Source organism: Anthonomus grandis, chromosome 16, assembly GCF_022605725.1.
Source record: "Anthonomus grandis grandis chromosome 16, icAntGran1.3, whole genome shotgun sequence".
Classification (NCBI taxonomy): domain Eukaryota; kingdom Metazoa; phylum Arthropoda; class Insecta; order Coleoptera; family Curculionidae; genus Anthonomus; species Anthonomus grandis.
The window spans coordinates 19883792-19900501 of record NC_065561.1 but is presented as its reverse complement, the minus strand read 5'-3'; the positions used below and the strand labels follow the sequence as shown (position 1 = coordinate 19900501).

General features: G+C 32.3%; 2 protein-coding genes across 4 annotated transcripts; both read right to left on the bottom strand.

Annotated features, from left to right (window-relative positions):
* Positions 1 to 2350: 2350 nt before the first annotated feature.
* LOC126745778 (uncharacterized) lies at positions 2351 to 3280 on the bottom strand. The gene is made up of 4 exons (XM_050453766.1): positions 3126 to 3280; positions 2875 to 2937; positions 2546 to 2821; positions 2351 to 2481 (listed from the first exon to the last, which is right to left on the bottom strand). Exons 1-4 carry the CDS (start codon positions 3129 to 3131, stop codon positions 2398 to 2400), a joined length of 429 nt encoding a protein of 142 aa, XP_050309723.1. The 5' UTR covers positions 3132 to 3280; the 3' UTR covers positions 2351 to 2397.
* A 2889-nt stretch (positions 3281 to 6169) lies between these two features.
* On the bottom strand, positions 6170 to 15173 carry LOC126745786 (mitochondrial glutamate carrier 1-like). 3 transcript variants are annotated; one of them, XM_050453778.1, is made up of 8 exons: positions 15053 to 15173; positions 12866 to 12904; positions 11874 to 12008; positions 11668 to 11817; positions 11479 to 11612; positions 10984 to 11169; positions 10770 to 10926; positions 6170 to 6878 (listed from the first exon to the last, which is right to left on the bottom strand). In XM_050453778.1, the coding sequence occupies exons 2-8, from the start codon at positions 12889 to 12891 to the stop codon at positions 6734 to 6736; spliced, it is 933 nt and encodes a 310-aa protein (XP_050309735.1). In that variant the 5' UTR covers positions 12892 to 12904; positions 15053 to 15173; the 3' UTR covers positions 6170 to 6733. The 3 variants fall into 3 exon arrangements, with proteins under 3 accessions (XP_050309735.1, XP_050309737.1, XP_050309736.1); XM_050453780.1 differs by lacking the exon at positions 15053 to 15173 and adding an exon at positions 14860 to 14878; XM_050453779.1 differs by lacking the exon at positions 15053 to 15173 and adding an exon at positions 14627 to 14655.
* Between the last annotated feature and the right edge of the window lie 1537 nt (positions 15174 to 16710).

Genomic DNA, 16710 nt, shown 5'->3' with positions numbered 1-16710 from the left:
AACGAAAACATAACATTCATCCAGTCGGGCCGTCGACTACGTTAGCGATATAGGATTGAAAGGTGACTCTCACTCCCGCTCACGAAATGCGAATCTGTCCTCTTTGTTCTATTTTACATGCATTTCTCCATAAGCCATAAGAACTGTATAGGGACAATTTAAAATACGGCCCAGCCACGGGCTTGTGTGATGAGCGCGAGGCGCGACGTTAGTAATATATTTATTTGTTTTGCTATTATATTTGTTTTGCCAATGCAGACTGCTTAGAATTTTATAATTCACAGTGAAGTTTTAGATAAAAGATATTTTTAGAAAATTGGTATTTTTATGAGATTATTTTAGGGGGGTCATTGACCAATTGACCCTAAGAAGGAGCCGCCATTGCGTATAACAACGAAAGCCTGCAACTTTCAGAAGATTTACTTGATCAACTGCCTGGACTTATTTATAAAATATGTACATCACTTCCAGGCAGTTGAAACAGAAGAATTACTTCGTCAACTGCCTTTACAGAAACGAATGCAGACGATAAAATATAATGAGGCTATAACATTAAATTAAAATTATTGAGAAGAAAGAGATAGGTTTCTGCAAAGGTACAGTTTCCTTTAAGAACCATCTGATATAATAAAGAAAACTTAAGGAAGACTATACAAGAAACCTTGCCTTTAAGTTTATGACAGTCAAGCAGTACTTTATGCCTAATCAAAAGCTTTAGACAGATCACAAAACACCGCTGCTGCTTTGGAGAAAAATAAAATGACATCCTGAATACCTTTGACTATGGCTACCAGGTGGTGGGTTGGCTTAGATTGGATTAGACTTTTAAAGAACTTTTTATTTAATTTGGATTGGAGTTTTTCATATTTCCAGGTAATTTTGTATTCCGATTTCTCTGGAAATGCTCTTTAGAGTTATCTGATTAGCTTCGTTCAGACTAGGAATTTGAGGGGCAGCACAAACCTTTCTTACTCCCTAATGTAATATCAGTTTTAAATATAAAAATAAATAAGTACCGATCATGTACAATTAAATTAGGCACTAATTAATATAGCTGAATTATCACATTTTAAATGAACTTTCTGGATTTTTTGGGATAATTGGTCTTCACTTAATCAGGCTATCATAAGGATCATTACGCCAACACAGTTGGTGTGCCAATAATAAAATAAATTATTTTTTTCATTTTTAATTTAAAAAAAAAAAACGATCATCATCAACATTTAATTTCGAATAAATAAATGCAAGAGTAGACATTTAACCTTGGACTTCGTCTTCGAGGTCATTTGAAAGTCAACTTTTTTTCAAAGTTTTGCGGCGACCTTGACAAGGTCAGGACCAGACCATTCAATGTCAACTCAAAGGCATCTCGAGAGCTACTTCTGGTTTAACATAAATCTAACAAAATGTCATTTATTATTGTACTACGACATGGTTAAATCACCTTGATGCACACGGATATTTTCGATTGGCAAAACCTTGTAATTTAAATTACATACTTTGACAGTTACCTACAAAGGAAAGAAAAATTTCGTTTAGTATATACACGCCTGGCCAAGGAAGTAATAGAAGAATGAAATTTGCCAGCCGTGTATACGAGGTAAAATATAGGACCAGATTGAGGGCCTCTTGAGGTCCTAAAAGGTGATTCTATAGTTCAAGGAGTTGTTGAGTTAGAGCAGTTTTGCTTGAGCCCTATTTCGTGAAACTTTTCCTACCAAAAATCTAATTCTATGCAAGATAATTTAAAAACTATTCCAGTCCTATACACCACTTCAAGTGGTGTTTTTTAATGAACAGTTTGATATATAAACGACTCTTGTAGCTTAAGAACTCACCGAGTTACAGCCAATTATATGAGAACAAACAAGAATCCTTAGAGGTTTTCACTCAATTTTTTCAGGAGGGTATTGAGTTGCAGTTTTAAATATAAAAATAAATAAGTACAATTAAATTAGGCACTAAGTAATATGGCTGCATTATCACATTTTAAATTAACTTTCTGGATTTTTTTGGATAATTGGTCTTAACTTAATCAGGCTATCGTAAGGATCATTACGCCAACACAGTTGATGTGCCGATGATAAAATAAATTATTTATTTCATTTTTAATTTAAAAAAATGATCGTGGTCAACATTTAATTTCGAATAACTCTTGTCTGAGTAGTTCTGAAAAGGTGAAACTTTCAATATAAGCAGGTAGTACTAGTAAAATGTTCCTGCAGAAATTTAACCAACTATAAGTATAAACAGCTTTAATAAATGTGCTATAAAAATAGACCTTGCCCCCTAATATACGTTGTCATCCTGCTATAGTCTAGGTGCAATATATATTAAAAAAAAAAAACTATTTACTTATAAATATTATATACATTATTTACTAATAAAACACATAGTTCAGCAAAGATGGGTCACCCCATAAGTCTTGTAGCTTAGAATGGCATCTATCAAGTAAATTATCGCAGCCAACAAACCAATAACCTAAAAACAGATTGTGGTATGTTTATTAAAACATTATTTAAAAACTGATCGTTCCTCTGCTTACCCCTCCTGCTACAATAACCTTATTATCCGGAAACTTATCTATAAGCAAGGAAGACACGTTTAGATTGAATATAAACAAGAAGAACAGTATGTAAAATTGTCTCCTAAGCAGTTTGTTGCAATATAAACCCAACGTGGAACTACAGCTCAGCGATAAGATAATCGCGGAAATTATAAGTCCTAAAACAGTGGCTGCATAAAATGCGTTCACGGTGGTTATCACAGATTTCCAATTGGCCTCTATGCCGACCAAAAGGGCCCCAAGAAGACAAAATAACTAAAAAATGAACGTCGGATGACTACTCACTTAAAATCTCATTTGAAACTCACTATTTCGAGTAACTTCAGTATTCCTAAATGTGTTCTTATGTGGTTTCTTCCATAGACCACACCCTTAAAAAAAAATATTAAAATGAATATTTTTTATAATAGTAATAATTCGTGGTTCAAGAGGGTTAAGCTGTATCCAATTGATTGATTAACACAGATTTAAGTTGATGATCTCCTGTGATAAGTCTGACATCATTGTGAAGGACAAGGGGAAGAAAGGAGGTTAATTGAATATTGATTACCGTCCCTACCTCCATTTTTTTTTTCGCTATTTTGTATACTGCACCAATATCTTTCTATATATGCCTTAAACTGCACCACACGACATAATATAATAGCGATAAGAAATTATTTTAATGTAATTATTGAAATTCGCCACTATCTTATCGATATCACTGCAAAAAAATTATGTTTCATGAATTATTTTCCGATTAGAGTCGTATTAAAAAGAAAATTATCGATGCAATAGAATAGATATAGTTATGGTTTACTTTATGCACGCCCGTTGCACCCGAGAAAGAAATTTGTCGAAGGTGTATACGCGGTATATAATATACTTAAAAGGATCGTGTAACATCAATATTAAGAAGTATCTGTGAACATTGGATTCTTGTCAAATGTCTTGTATATTGACGAAAATCCATTCTGACGTTACCAAGGCGTTTGACATAGTGAGTGCGTCACTAGAATTTGCTGGACTAGACAGCAGTGATCTATTTCTTGCAATCGCATCTCTATAGACTGCTTAATCCAACAAAATGTTAAGAAATAATTTAAGTGTCAAATTCTTCTGATATTTAAATTCCTGTCATGTTTTTGCACCTACCTCCTCGACCAAGGAAGGTCTATAAGGTCAGATCAAGGTCAAAAAAGTACTCATCAGTCTTCATTAACTTTTAAAAAATTAAACAAGTGCAAGTGAATATCACCTTGGAGTCAGTTTTCAAGGTTCCTTGCAAGTCAAGGCCATTATTTTAATTAGAATGAAAATTTTACTAATTTTTAAAACGGTTTGTGGCGATCTTGACAAGGTCAAGCCGAGATCAAGTTAGATCAAAGTCAGGGCAAGACAACTTCAATCAAGGGTCGAACTGAGGTCATGACCAAGTCAAGATCGAGTTAAATTAAGGTCAAGTAAAGATCAATCAAGAGTCAAGGATAGTCCGAGTCTAAGCTTGAGTTAAATTTTGAAAAAATCCTCATTAAAACCTATAATATGTAATTTTTTATAAACTAATAGGTGAATTTGACCTCGGAGTTTATTCTGAAGGTCACTGAAAAGTCAAGATCCATATTTTTATTAGAACTCATCCCTATATCTAAAGTGAAGGTCTATTATGTAATGGAACCCCCAGTATTTTAATTGATTTGTTACCTTTTTACGTTGAATGTATTTCAATTATCATTATTACTATCTTGACAAGGTTAAATCAAGGCCAAGTCAAAATTAAATTTTGAAAAGGTGCTCAGCAGAGCCCTTTATAAAAAGTCAATTTCACTTTGGAATATATTTTCAAGGTCTCTTGAAAGTGAAGGTCTATTATGTAATGGAACTCCCGGTATGAATATATTTCAATTTTCATTACCATATTGGCAAGGTCAAATCAAGGCCAAGTCAAAGTTAAATTAAAACAAAAATGGTCATCGGAGCGCGTAAATTCTTAACAAAAAAGAAAGAATTGCAAGTGAATTTGACCTTGGAATCAATTGTCTAATTGGCTTGAAAGACAAGGTCGTTGTTTTAACTGGACCGCTTTTTTTGACCTTGATAAGGTAAAGATCAATTAAGAGTCAAGGCCAGTTAAAGTCAAGTTCAAACCAAATCAAGGTCAGGTCCAAGTCAAGATCAAATTTTGGAAAAGTGTTCATCAGAACCTATTATTTCTTTAAAAAAAAACCAGTAAAAGTGAATTTGATTTTAAAGTCAATATTTAGGGTCACTTGAAATTCAAGGGCATTTTTTTTTAACGCAACCCACCTCCCCGTTATTTTTAATTCATTTTTCGAATTTTTACATTGAAATTTGTTCAATTTTTGTGTCGACCTTGACTAGTTCAAGCCAAGTCAAAATCAAGTTAGAGGTCTAAGTCAGGTCAATTCAAGGGTCAAATTAAGGTCAAGATTAAGTAAGGTTAAATAAAATTCAAGTAAAGATCAAGTCCAGTGCAATCAAGGGCCAAGTCCGGGTCAATACCGAGTCAAGGTCAAGATCGAGTTAAGGTCAAGTAAAGATCAAGTCTAGGCCAGTCCAAGCCGAGTCAAGGTCAAATCCAAGCCAAATTTAAAAAAAAGTTCAAATGAATTTGTTCGAAAATGAACTCCAAGGTCAGTTGAAAGTCAATGTCTATTTTCTTAACTCCTATTTTTCACTCAATTTTTTTGGTTAGTTTTTCTTTAATTCTTGTGTAGAACTTGACCAGTCAAGATCAATTTTAGTCTGAGTCAGGTCAAATTAAGATCAAATCCAAGTCAAGATCAATTCAGGTCCAAGTCAAAGTCAAAATTCGAAAAAGTGCTTATCAGAGCCCATTAATTAACACATGCAAGTGAATTTGACCTGAGGGTTCAATTTTAAGGTCACTTGAACGTTAAGATCAATTTTTTTAATGAAACCCTCTATTCTTAATTCCATTAATTTAAAAAACCAACTTGGATTTGACCTTAGAGATTATTTTGAAGGTCACTTAAAAGTCAAGGTCCATTCTTTTAATTATACTCATCCAATTTTAATGAAATTTTTGTGGCGACTTTGACAAGGTCAAGTCAAGGCTTAGTCAGGGTCAAATCAAGCAAGTCAGATCAAGATCGAGTCAATTCAATGCTAAGTCAAGATCAAAAACAAGTGAAGGACGAGTCAAGGTCAAGCCTAGTCCAAGATCAGGTTGAGTCAAGAGCTATTTCTGTATAGACAAGTCAAAATTTAGTCTTGGCAAAACCTTTAGCTCATTTAAATTGCATATTTTGGAACTTACCTACAAGGGATTTTCATGGAAGGAATAACTTTCGTTAGTATATACACGTATGGCAAAGAAAGGTGTTGAGTGCGGATAAGAATATGTACAACTAATATCATAACAATGGATTTTTTTAAATGATGAAATAGGACATAAAATGGTAATTTGCCAAGGAATTTAGGTCCATTTATAAGTTTGTACGTGTTTGTGTAAAAAGTAAAAAATTTATCGTTCTTCTAAAGATCCGATTCTTTCCTTATATAATAATCGTGTAAATAAACAAAAAGATTCCAGACTTAGAGGGGGGGGGGGGGGGTTGCAATAATATAAAACTAAACCACTTTGTATAAACGAATAACGATTTTAATAATTATCATTACAATTCACGTTGCCATAATTGAAGAGGAAGTAGATCTATTATTGTCTACACCTTAAAAATACATTATAAGGTGCAAGTTTTACTCGGTATGTATGTACATAGACCGCTAATACAGTTTAAACAAATACTGTGAACAAACAATCTTATACTTATAATAAATATATACCAGCACATAAACTTACTCTAAGCCTCCTTTAATACTGGGCAGCATATATGTTTAGTTGCCTTTTTTTTACAAACGAGAGAAAAACACACAATAGAGAGCCACGATTCATTTGATTTGGTTGCAAAGTAAATTATCTCTATGTAAAGAATACAATAACACCGATAAGTTTCATTATTCTTACATATAGAGGAACATAATATTAAAAAATAAATTAATATTGTTTGCACTTAACATTAAAAACTTTAGACGCTCCTAAATATTTTATTAAAAATTTGAAATAATTGACCATGATTTTCGGTTCGCGTTCTTTCTAATAAAGCATAATAAAGCAGATCATGTAGATGAGTTGTTCCATCCTTTTTAAGTTCGTTTGATGCCCAATAACCTCTCGGCTACCCCCAAGTAGTACACGGTTTGAGCTATTCCAAACAATGGGGCGATTACGATCATACGGCAGGCGCCTCCTTTGAAGAAGGCCGTCGGTCCTTCGTACCTTAGAATGTTACTGAAAAAAAGTTTAATGGAACTTAAATTCGTTGTTAATTGTTCCACTGTGTCGATAATAAGCAATCAACACACAGTAAAGATACAAATTACCATGTTGAAGGAATTCGTGCATTATGCTCAATATATTACTTTGATACAATTTACAACAAAACGACAGAACTCGCTACTAACTGCAGTGGTGTAGTGATGATCTTTGATCATTTATTTTATTTGATTATATAGTTTTTGATTTGCGTTCTTTCCCAAGTACCCTACCAGGTTCATTTACTGACCTAAAATTGCTCTACTCTACTATTGTGTAAATGATTTTTCTATGCATGTATGAGTCAGTTCTCAAAGCCAACTTTATCAGGTTTCTTCGGTTCATAGATTCGTCAATGTTTGAACAGTAAAATATCTATAGGGATCGCAAATTTATCGATCACCTGTAGTTCAAAATCTAAATTCTAATGGAATTTAACTGTACTGATTTAAGTGTATTTAATCTGGTCTAAACATATCGTCCAGAATTAAAGATTTTAAAAAGGTAATTTATATTATATCTTAGGATTTACCGAGTAGATTAATCTTTAGATAGGATTATTTAGCACTGACCACTTTTTATGTTTCCACTGAAATTCTCTTGAAAATATTACAGCAACCCACCTTTTCAGACTAATTGGTATTCCAAATCCTCTGGAAACACCTTATCACTAAAAATTTTAAAAGTTTTTTGGCTGTCCTATAATGAAAAAAATTGATGCTTTTACACTCCCAGGTTTTCTTCGGCCCTAACAAGTAATTTATAATGAAAAGCAAAATATCACTATTTTAAATCTCAGTTGGGGTTATTTGAAATTGCACGTCTTAGAGCCTTATAATATTGTTTAATTTCTTCTTTTACCCAAATAGTATTTGCCTTCTATTGTAATACTTGAAGACTTAGAAGTGGCTTTGTACCTTAAGTTGACAAACCATGAAGTGAGTTGAAAAAACAAACATTAATGGACAAACCAGATTTTCAGCAGCAAATTCTTGCGTGAAATAAAGTTCTTCTTATAAAGACGAACCAGTTACATCTGAATGGCATTACGAAATTAAGGGACATGAGAAGGTCAATTAACCAGAAAAAGCGAAATCAAAGGACAAAAATCATAGGGGGAAATAATTGGGTTAAAAAGAGAACGATTCTAATTTCTAACATATATGATTTTCTCAATAATATGATTGGCGAAAGGAGAAGAGGTATTGGTTATAAATCGGTTTCTATTCTTTTCAATGAGTTTATTATGTTCTTTGACTCTCGTCTCGATTCTCCTTCCGCTTTGTTACATCGCACACATTGTAGTCAGGATGAGAACATGTAAAGAGAGAGAGATTTTCATTTGAGACCGGACATGGGTTCGAGCCCTGGGGCGCATACCGAGGTGCTCCATGTTTGTCAGAAGGGGTGAGGGTTGGATCTTTTGGAAATCCTAGAAATAAATAAAGCCATCAAATCACCGGTTTACACTTGTATTAATGAGCAAACTCAATTTGAGAGCAACACTTTCTTTAATTCCTTGGGTCCTAACAGTAACACTGACATTTGATTTGATCTGACTTATTAACACACATTTATTTGTTTATTTGTTCACACCCTATAAAACTACAGCCCGATGGCTCTCTCTCACTCGCTCCCAGTGCTCAGTAGAAATCTGCTAATCTCATATTGTTCAATTTTATTATAATTTTAACTGTTCACTAGATATCGTGCAATGTACTATTCAAGTATTGTTTGTTATTGTTTAGAATTTGTGTATGTGTTAAGTAACCCAGTAAGTATTTTACAATTTCATAATTTGTCATCACATGTCACCTGTCAAGAAAAAAAAAATTCGTATATGCTTTTGAACTGTTTGAAATATATTTTAGAATCATGATGACAAGAACACTTGCCGAAATGCATCACTCCTGAAATTAGAGAATTGGCATTTTATTTGTGGAGAAAAGACTTCCTCTACTGACTTTTCAATAAAATGATTAGAATTAAAGATTTTGTAGTTTATTTGAACCTGACTCATATTTATTTATGCCTAAAAAAAATCCAACCACTCATTATTTATAGCCTTTGAATACGGGTACAAGAAGGTTATCTCTGGTATAAGTTAGAGCTGAAGTTCTTAAGGTTTTAAACTACTTTCTGGAAAATGGAAACGTTCCTTGTTGTATTGGACAATTCCCTAATAATTTAGGAAAAACCCAATCCTACCTAAGGTTGTCAGGCATTATTAAAAATTGTACAATAAAAAATTGATTTTTCCTATACTCATAAGTTTTAGAGTCCACAGTCATTTTCCTTTATCTATGGTTTTTAAATGTTTTTTTTTTTTAATTTAAATTATCTGCTGAAATATTGGGATTTTCAGAATCTCTTGAAGGACCAACTTTGTAAACGTCAATATCTCGAATATTGTTAAAGATACGAGAAATTTACAAGAGATCAATCAATAATAATTGTTTTTTTATAATCTATAAAATATAGAATGAAAAATTTGATTTTTTTTGCAGTTTTTCTCAGACATGTATAGAAAATTGTGCTCTGCCTAAAAGGAGCTCAAACACATTGAAATTATCCGCATTATTTACTGAGATAATGGGATTTTAAGCGCATAAATCCGGCTCGAAGGACCAACAATGTAAACGTCAATATCGCGCATATTAGTAAGATACGAGAAATTTACAAGAGATCAATAATAATTGTTTTTTTATAATCTATACAATAACCGTTTTATTTATTTCTTTGTTGAAATATTTGAATTTTTTTTGTAGTTTTTCGTCGGACGTGTAAAACTAAAGCTTCTAAAAATAGAGACAACCAAACGGAATTCACACAATTTCTTCTTAAGATAAAAAACAGACTTCCCAGCATTCAAGGTTAAATTATGATCCACTGAATACTTGTGTATTATACCAAGATGACTATTTAATAATATAGAGAAAAAAATTGAAAACTCCAAGTCTCAGTCTCAAAATGTCTTTTTAATTAATCAGGTGGTGACATGTTTCGCTAATACAGCATCATCAGACCTTATAGCTAGATGACCTGCTAAGTACTCTTAATAATATATTGCATAGCCTAGTTCTACTATAAAAACAAGGGACTTGAAATATCTCTAGATGAACTTCTGCGTAATTTACAAACTTGGATAGTTAGCTCGAACTTTTTAACATAGCATTAAGCAAAGCAGGAAAAATCAATAGGTATGTATGTAAAAAACACCTTTACCTTAATAATCAATATTAGTGATAAGAATACCGATATTTATTTTACTTTAATGTTTAACAATCTATTTGTAGTTTACTGGAAATATCGTTACCGTAATAATTCGACGATAACTTGCATATATAGGATCCGCTTTATGTAAATGTAGATGATTAATATTTTCTCATTTAGAGTAAGTGTTAATTCATTTCAAACTATCAAAAGTCATTAATGCAGACAATTTACATTTCTAGAAAACTGTCAGGAAAGAAATATGACTTTTGCAGCAATCGAAATTATTTATCGATAAGTTTGCAACACAGAATTTAATGATATCTGATCACAAGAACAGAAATCTGAAATGGAAGAATATACTTAGCTTATTGAAAATAAAAAACAGTCACGTAAAATAAGTGGGTAATGAAAAGCCAACAATATGCCTTGCAAATTTTAAGAGCAAAAGAGATCATAGTCAAATGCCTTCAAAAAATCTAAAAGCAGCAATAATATTTTTAAATTTACCTCCTCACTTTAAGAATAACTTAGTACTAAATATTCAGATTATAATCTGAGACCATTAACTTTGTGTCCCTTCAATCTCTGAATATTTACTACTGTTTTGAATTGACCCTATACTGATGACCGTAGTAAAAAAAAAATACTTACACAAATGCATTAACAACTCCGGAATAAGACCGTTCACCTTCGGCCTTATGAATGGCTTGCAACCGAGTTTTGACAACGTCAAACGGATTCACTGCCAAAGCCGCAAACGAACCGGCCGCACAACCGGACAAAAAGGAGCACCAGAACACAGCTTCACCTAAATCCAGCAATAAATTAATTTAGAGGAAAATTAGATGTTATCGATAAAATTTACCGGATCCGTCGCTTTTCCTAGGACCGAGATCGTTCAGGGTAGCGAAAAGTGGGAAATATATCACAGAAAACGAGACGTCTCTTAACATGGTGGCCCCGGTGCCTTTGTAAAGTCCCAGGATGCCGTGCTGTTTAAATAGACCGAGAGCGAGTTGGGTAGCAGAGGTTCTCTGCACGGTTTTACCCACTATAATTAAAATACTTTTATTTGCCTAAATAAACACGAAAAAAAATCAATGTTAATGCATAAGTATAGTAAGCAACTAAAGAAATGTTCATGAGACAAATTAGGAAGACATCGCGATTATAAAACCGATACATAGACACGAAACAATGTTGGGAAGTCACAACAATGTCAATGGCGGAACCGTGTGATGCCACCCTTCTAAACGCCATAAACAATACCTATTTTATAAACCTGATACAAAAAGCCAACGGCAATTAACTTTAAGATCTATTATTTTAAAATAAAAATTGAATATACCGCAGTGTTTACCTAAGAGAGCTTGTGCTGCAACCCTTCCGGCGTCTTGCATTTGGATTTTCAGTAGTTCCATCGGGGTGGTAATGACGATTTGACATAGTCCAGCCAAACCTCCGGCAACCATTTGACGAAATAACGGAAGCGTTCTGCAACGATTTTATTGCTCCATTTACAATTAAATTAATATTCTTATTGACTTACTTTTCTTTGGTTTGTAGATGGTACCGGAAAAAGTCATTGGCAGCCAACTTGATCGCTTTTTCGGGAGTGATCAGTAGAATGTTAACGGCCGATCCGCGGTACATGCCGAAGAAACCCTCATGCGCTTTGATTTTCTTAAAAGCGTCAAACCTGAAGCGCATAATCAAAATTTAAACTGAATTTTCCCTCTTTATTAGATGCCTTACATGCTGTTATACATTCTCTCTCCGTTCGGTCCGATTTGTTGGTTTTGCAGCCGGGTTTTGACCAGATCCAAAGGGAAGACGCAGGTGACCCCGATGATGCCAGCGATGCCGCCATTGATAATTTTTGGGACCAAGCTGATAATATATTTAATTGGTTTCAAATTAATAAATTAACATTGTATCAAAGCAAAACAAAATACATTCCGTTTGCATCGTAGGTACTCCGATGGCTTACCTGAGTTTCAGTTTTTAAATACTTCTAAACACTAAGATAATATCAAATATCTGGGTATAATAATCGATAACCACTTATCCTTAACCACAAGGATAAGCAAATGGTTTATATTATATATGTTATTATATAACATCCAAAATAAGATATTTGATATCACGCTTTTCTTTATTCTATACATCACAATTTTTATTTTCAATACCCTGTATGCGAGGTGTAAATAAATAGATGCGAAAAAATTGTTATATTATTAATGAAATTAAGAGACAACATGTAATTATTAGAGAAAAACAATCATATTTGAATATCTTTTCCAGGCAGAAAGGCAAGGACTTTTGGGAAACTTAAAATACCTTATTGCAAAACATACATTAGAATTACCAGAAACCCTAAAAAATGCCAATTTAATGCACTCGTACTTTCAGGAAACCGATAAATTATTAGGCACTACTTCAACCGACTTAATTGATTTCAATCGTAACAATTGGATAACTAACTAGTGATCGTTTAAATTGATTAATGCTATCGAAATGGATATGATTCGCAACTATACTTAATGTGCAAGAAACTCAAGATAAACTAAATTCGGACCTTCAGAACATACTAGAATTAATATCTTGAAAACCTCTGGTGCATCTCTTGATGGAGTTTAATATTTGTATTTATTGAGCTTTTCAAAGTTCTCCATTGAGTTACGTTTTGACAATAATTGCTTCTTAATTTATATATATTAGCATATACCAAAAAAGGTCATACTTACGAGAATGAACTTTGTTTTTCTGCCATATGTACGTCTTCCCTAAAATAAATAATAAGTGATATGAAAGCTCTCTTAATAAAAGAAAGATTAAATTAATAAGAGGAATCATAATCAAGGTATTATATGGAATTGTTTCTAATTGAATTATTCCTAAAAAAAATCATTATTGCATATTTGGGTCCAATGCAGTTTAGGCTTCTTATTACGAATTATTTCTGAATACCCCTATATACAAATCAATTTTTTTACATCTTAAGACTAAGTACGACTATACTATTTAAAATAAAGTACTTTAAATTGTTTCTAGTACTAAATGTTAAGTAGGTTTAAAATATATGTCAATTAAAAATATTTTATTTTATTACTCATTTTCATCTAAATATTTTACTTGAACTTGACAATTGTGGCTAAATTTAAAAAGGTAAAATCCAATAGCACCAAAACAAGAAGTATTTAAATAGAAATCGGAGTCTATAGGATTTTAATATTAAGAAAACATGTATGTTGTAGTGTTCAAGTCTTGAACACCCACATTTTCCTAAGAAATTGCCCCTAATATTGCAACTAGGAATAACAAGAATCCGCGGTTCTGTGCCTCTTATACTGCTATCCTTGTCTATTTTACTTCAATTAAAATGTTGTTTTTCATATTTTAAACACGAACTTAGTACCATCATAATCCTTGTAATTACTTGTGTTTATTGGCGAGTGTAGTACACACTTAAGTGTATTTTTTTATAAACTGTAGTGATTTAACAATTGGGTCATTACCATGGTATTTCAGGTTAACAAAAAATGCATCAAATATTATTAGGACCGAAGGTGAGACAATTTTAGGCGGCCTGTACTTAATAATTCAAAATAAAGGTGCATTAAAAATGATTACTTTATTTCTGTAAGGCAATATCCGATAACAAACTTAATATTTATAATAACAATTGGTTGATAAAAAGTTGGGTTTATTAAGTGTCTAGCAGATTTGATAATGCCATCAAATATTATCAGTTGATTATCGAGAATTGCATATACAGATAAGTATATCAATAATTCGAGTTTCAAGCAGGCTTACTGACACATTTTTAAAAAATAAATATGCATATATTTAATCAGAATTTTCAACTTGATCCTAAACTGACTTGGTGCAACGTTAATATTGCTCAAATTTATCAAAAGTGAAGATACTTTTATTTGAATGTTTTCAATACAATTTGACTGATAAAATATTCTAAAATTAGCCTTTGTTATACAGTCATATATTAGTTAATTTAAATTAATAAACCAATTTATTTGTGTGCAGCAATCTCCCGAGCACCACTAGCAGCAAGGAATAAAAATTAACTTATGTACAAAAAAACTATTAGAGTGTGGTCTGACTCCTAAAGCCTCTACTGCTCTAAATTATTTTCATCAAACATAAATATTTAAAAAGGTTCTTTCAACTTATAATAATAATTACAACATAGGTGCTACTGAAAGGACTCTTATTGCCTTGTGTAAGAAAACTATGAAAGCACAACCACCATTATCACTGACTTCTATTGCCTGGAATAATACAAGAATTTGTTTGATTGTTTGGAATAAGAAAAATCAAAAAACACAACAAGGAAACAAATTATCAACTGAATAAAAACAATAATAATTGCCCTCGAAAGAAATAAAAATTGGAATCTGATTGGTTGCTTGGATCCAGGACCTCTTGGGTTTAAAAAATTTTTTATCTGAAATAATTAAATTAATAAATATATAATAATTAAAACTTACTTTTTGCAAATTTTATGCTTTATGAATCTTCAGGGTTTCTATTTAATAAACAAATCAAAATTGCCGCAATTTTTTGACATAACCTAAAATACTGCAACGTTGAAAGTATTTTAGGTTATGTCTGTTACCATGGTAACTAAATATTCAAAAAAAAAAGGTCAGGATTTAATTTAAGGCTCCATCACCCTGTATATAAGCTACTTTGCCCCCCAGTTAAATCGATCATAATATACCTCTTATAGGGTTTCCAAGATCCTGTAAAATCTGTAAAATAATAGGTCACATTAACTGAATTTTTTTTATTAAATATTAGGAAATAATTTTTGACCTTTTAACCGGTTAACCTCCGGGGGTGAAACCTATAAAATCGATTTAAAATTCAAAATCAAACGGAATTAGGTCAAAAATATCCTTTTTTTAAGTTACCTTGGCTATTTCCCGTGTCAATTATTATCAATATTACGCTGCAAAAATACGCGAAAAAAAAATTATTGGCAGAAAAACAGCAGAGGTTGCCCGAAATTTAACTACTACTAATATATTAAAAAACGTTCATACCCAGCTGACCCGAAGGCTACGCTCAATAAAATACGGGGCACATTCGTTCCGCTTACTCTCTCACTCTTAAAGGAGGTTTTCCACATGTGCGAAAAAGAGACAACTACCTGAACCGACCAGTGATCGATAGTGAAACGAGTAAGGGATTAATTCAGTTGGAGTTTCCTGTTAGGTGCTGCCTATGTTTAAATTGTAAGCTAACAGATGGCCCTAGTGGCTGGCAAAGAGTCGAGGACTTTTAATTTCGCTAATTGAATGCTTCACATAGCTCTAAATGTTCAGGAAATGGTCTGGAAACCTTCAACAGACTACGGGCATTTTAAAAAGACGAACACTTTCTAATGAATCGTGTTTTTTTGGCCGCAATAATTCCGCAAAGTTTGACGTTTATAATGCGACACAGTGGACCGATACATGGCATTTCGCTAGACAAAAATAATGACACAGTGGGTTATATAATGAAAAAAAATCTTAATGTATTTATTTTTTTTAAAGGGAAGATTTAATTTTTTTATACGTTTTTTTTTGCTATTTGTGTGGTTTTATTAAATTACTAAGATGATAATTCAATTCATATCATAATTGTGAAATATACACTTTTTAGGTTACGTGTTTAATAATTAATGGTTTTCTGAAGGAATAATACAATGACCATAAAACATTTTCTTTTTAAGTATACAGGGCGTGTCTAGGAGAATTGCATCAACGCATTATAAGAAAATATTGAAAATTATATAATAGAAATATAAATTATATAAGAAAATTATTGAATATTGGCAACGTGGCTCAGCTAAAATATTTTAATAGTTTTGACCAGTTGTAGGTCAGTAAAGTTTAAGAAACTAAAAATTATCAAAGAGACACGTGCGTTAAAGTTTGGTGTGTAAATTTATAATATAGTTATAAGAGTGATTTAATGTATTCAATCAGACATTCAACCCCTCAGTATCCACCATTGGTTACATATAAAACCGAAGAAAAAATGAAGGAATAACCGAAGAAAAGTCTAGACACGAAAACAAGCAATTTTTACAATCCAGTCAATACCAGAAGAGAAACCAAGAAAGAGAGGAACTTGGTGTCCAAATATTGCCCTAGAAGAAGAGACTAGAGGTCCATCATTAATGGATCTGGAGAAATTGTTTTTATTAGATCTGGTTAGTGAGAGGGCCAAATATTAATGGGAAGCAATTCGTCATATTTATCTGGAGCAGTTTTAATTCCTTATTATTAATAACCCACCCTTACATAAAAATACAGAAAGCACAATGAAGTTGGCCATTCTGCTTATTGATTAGTCTAGTTTAAGACTTCAACATAGTGGTGTTTAAATGTTAATTAAATTAACGGTGCAGTCTGTATTTGGATATTAGAATTCACTCTTTTTTCTATGTGCTTCAATAGAGTTGTTAATCCCCCTGTGAACGTTTTGTCCTGAAAAGTCATGAAATAGTTTATATTTCTTCAGTTGTACATGATTAATTTCTTATAGTTTTGCATGTGTATATGCCTACATATGTATAGAT

What these genes read in the sequence shown, in the direction of transcription:
- LOC126745778 (XM_050453766.1), bottom strand. An exon ending in TACTGAAGTTACTCGAAATA is followed by an intron (nt 2,822 to 2,874) that starts GTGAGTTTCAAA and finishes TTCATTTTTTAG; the next exon opens with TTATTTTGTCTTCTTGGGGC. An exon ending in AGGTTATTGTAGCAGGAGGG is followed by an intron (nt 2,482 to 2,545) that starts GTAAGCAGAGGA and finishes ATCTGTTTTTAG; the next exon opens with GTTATTGGTTTGTTGGCTGC.
- LOC126745786 (XM_050453778.1), bottom strand. Translation starts at nt 12,891, where the DNA reads ATGGCAGAAAAACAAAGTTCATTCTC. An exon ending in GAGAGAATGTATAACAGCAT is followed by an intron (nt 11,818 to 11,873) that starts GTAAGGCATCTA and finishes TATGCGCTTCAG; the next exon opens with GTTTGACGCTTTTAAGAAAA. An exon ending in CATCTACAAACCAAAGAAAA is followed by an intron (nt 11,613 to 11,667) that starts GTAAGTCAATAA and finishes AAATCGTTGCAG; the next exon opens with AACGCTTCCGTTATTTCGTC.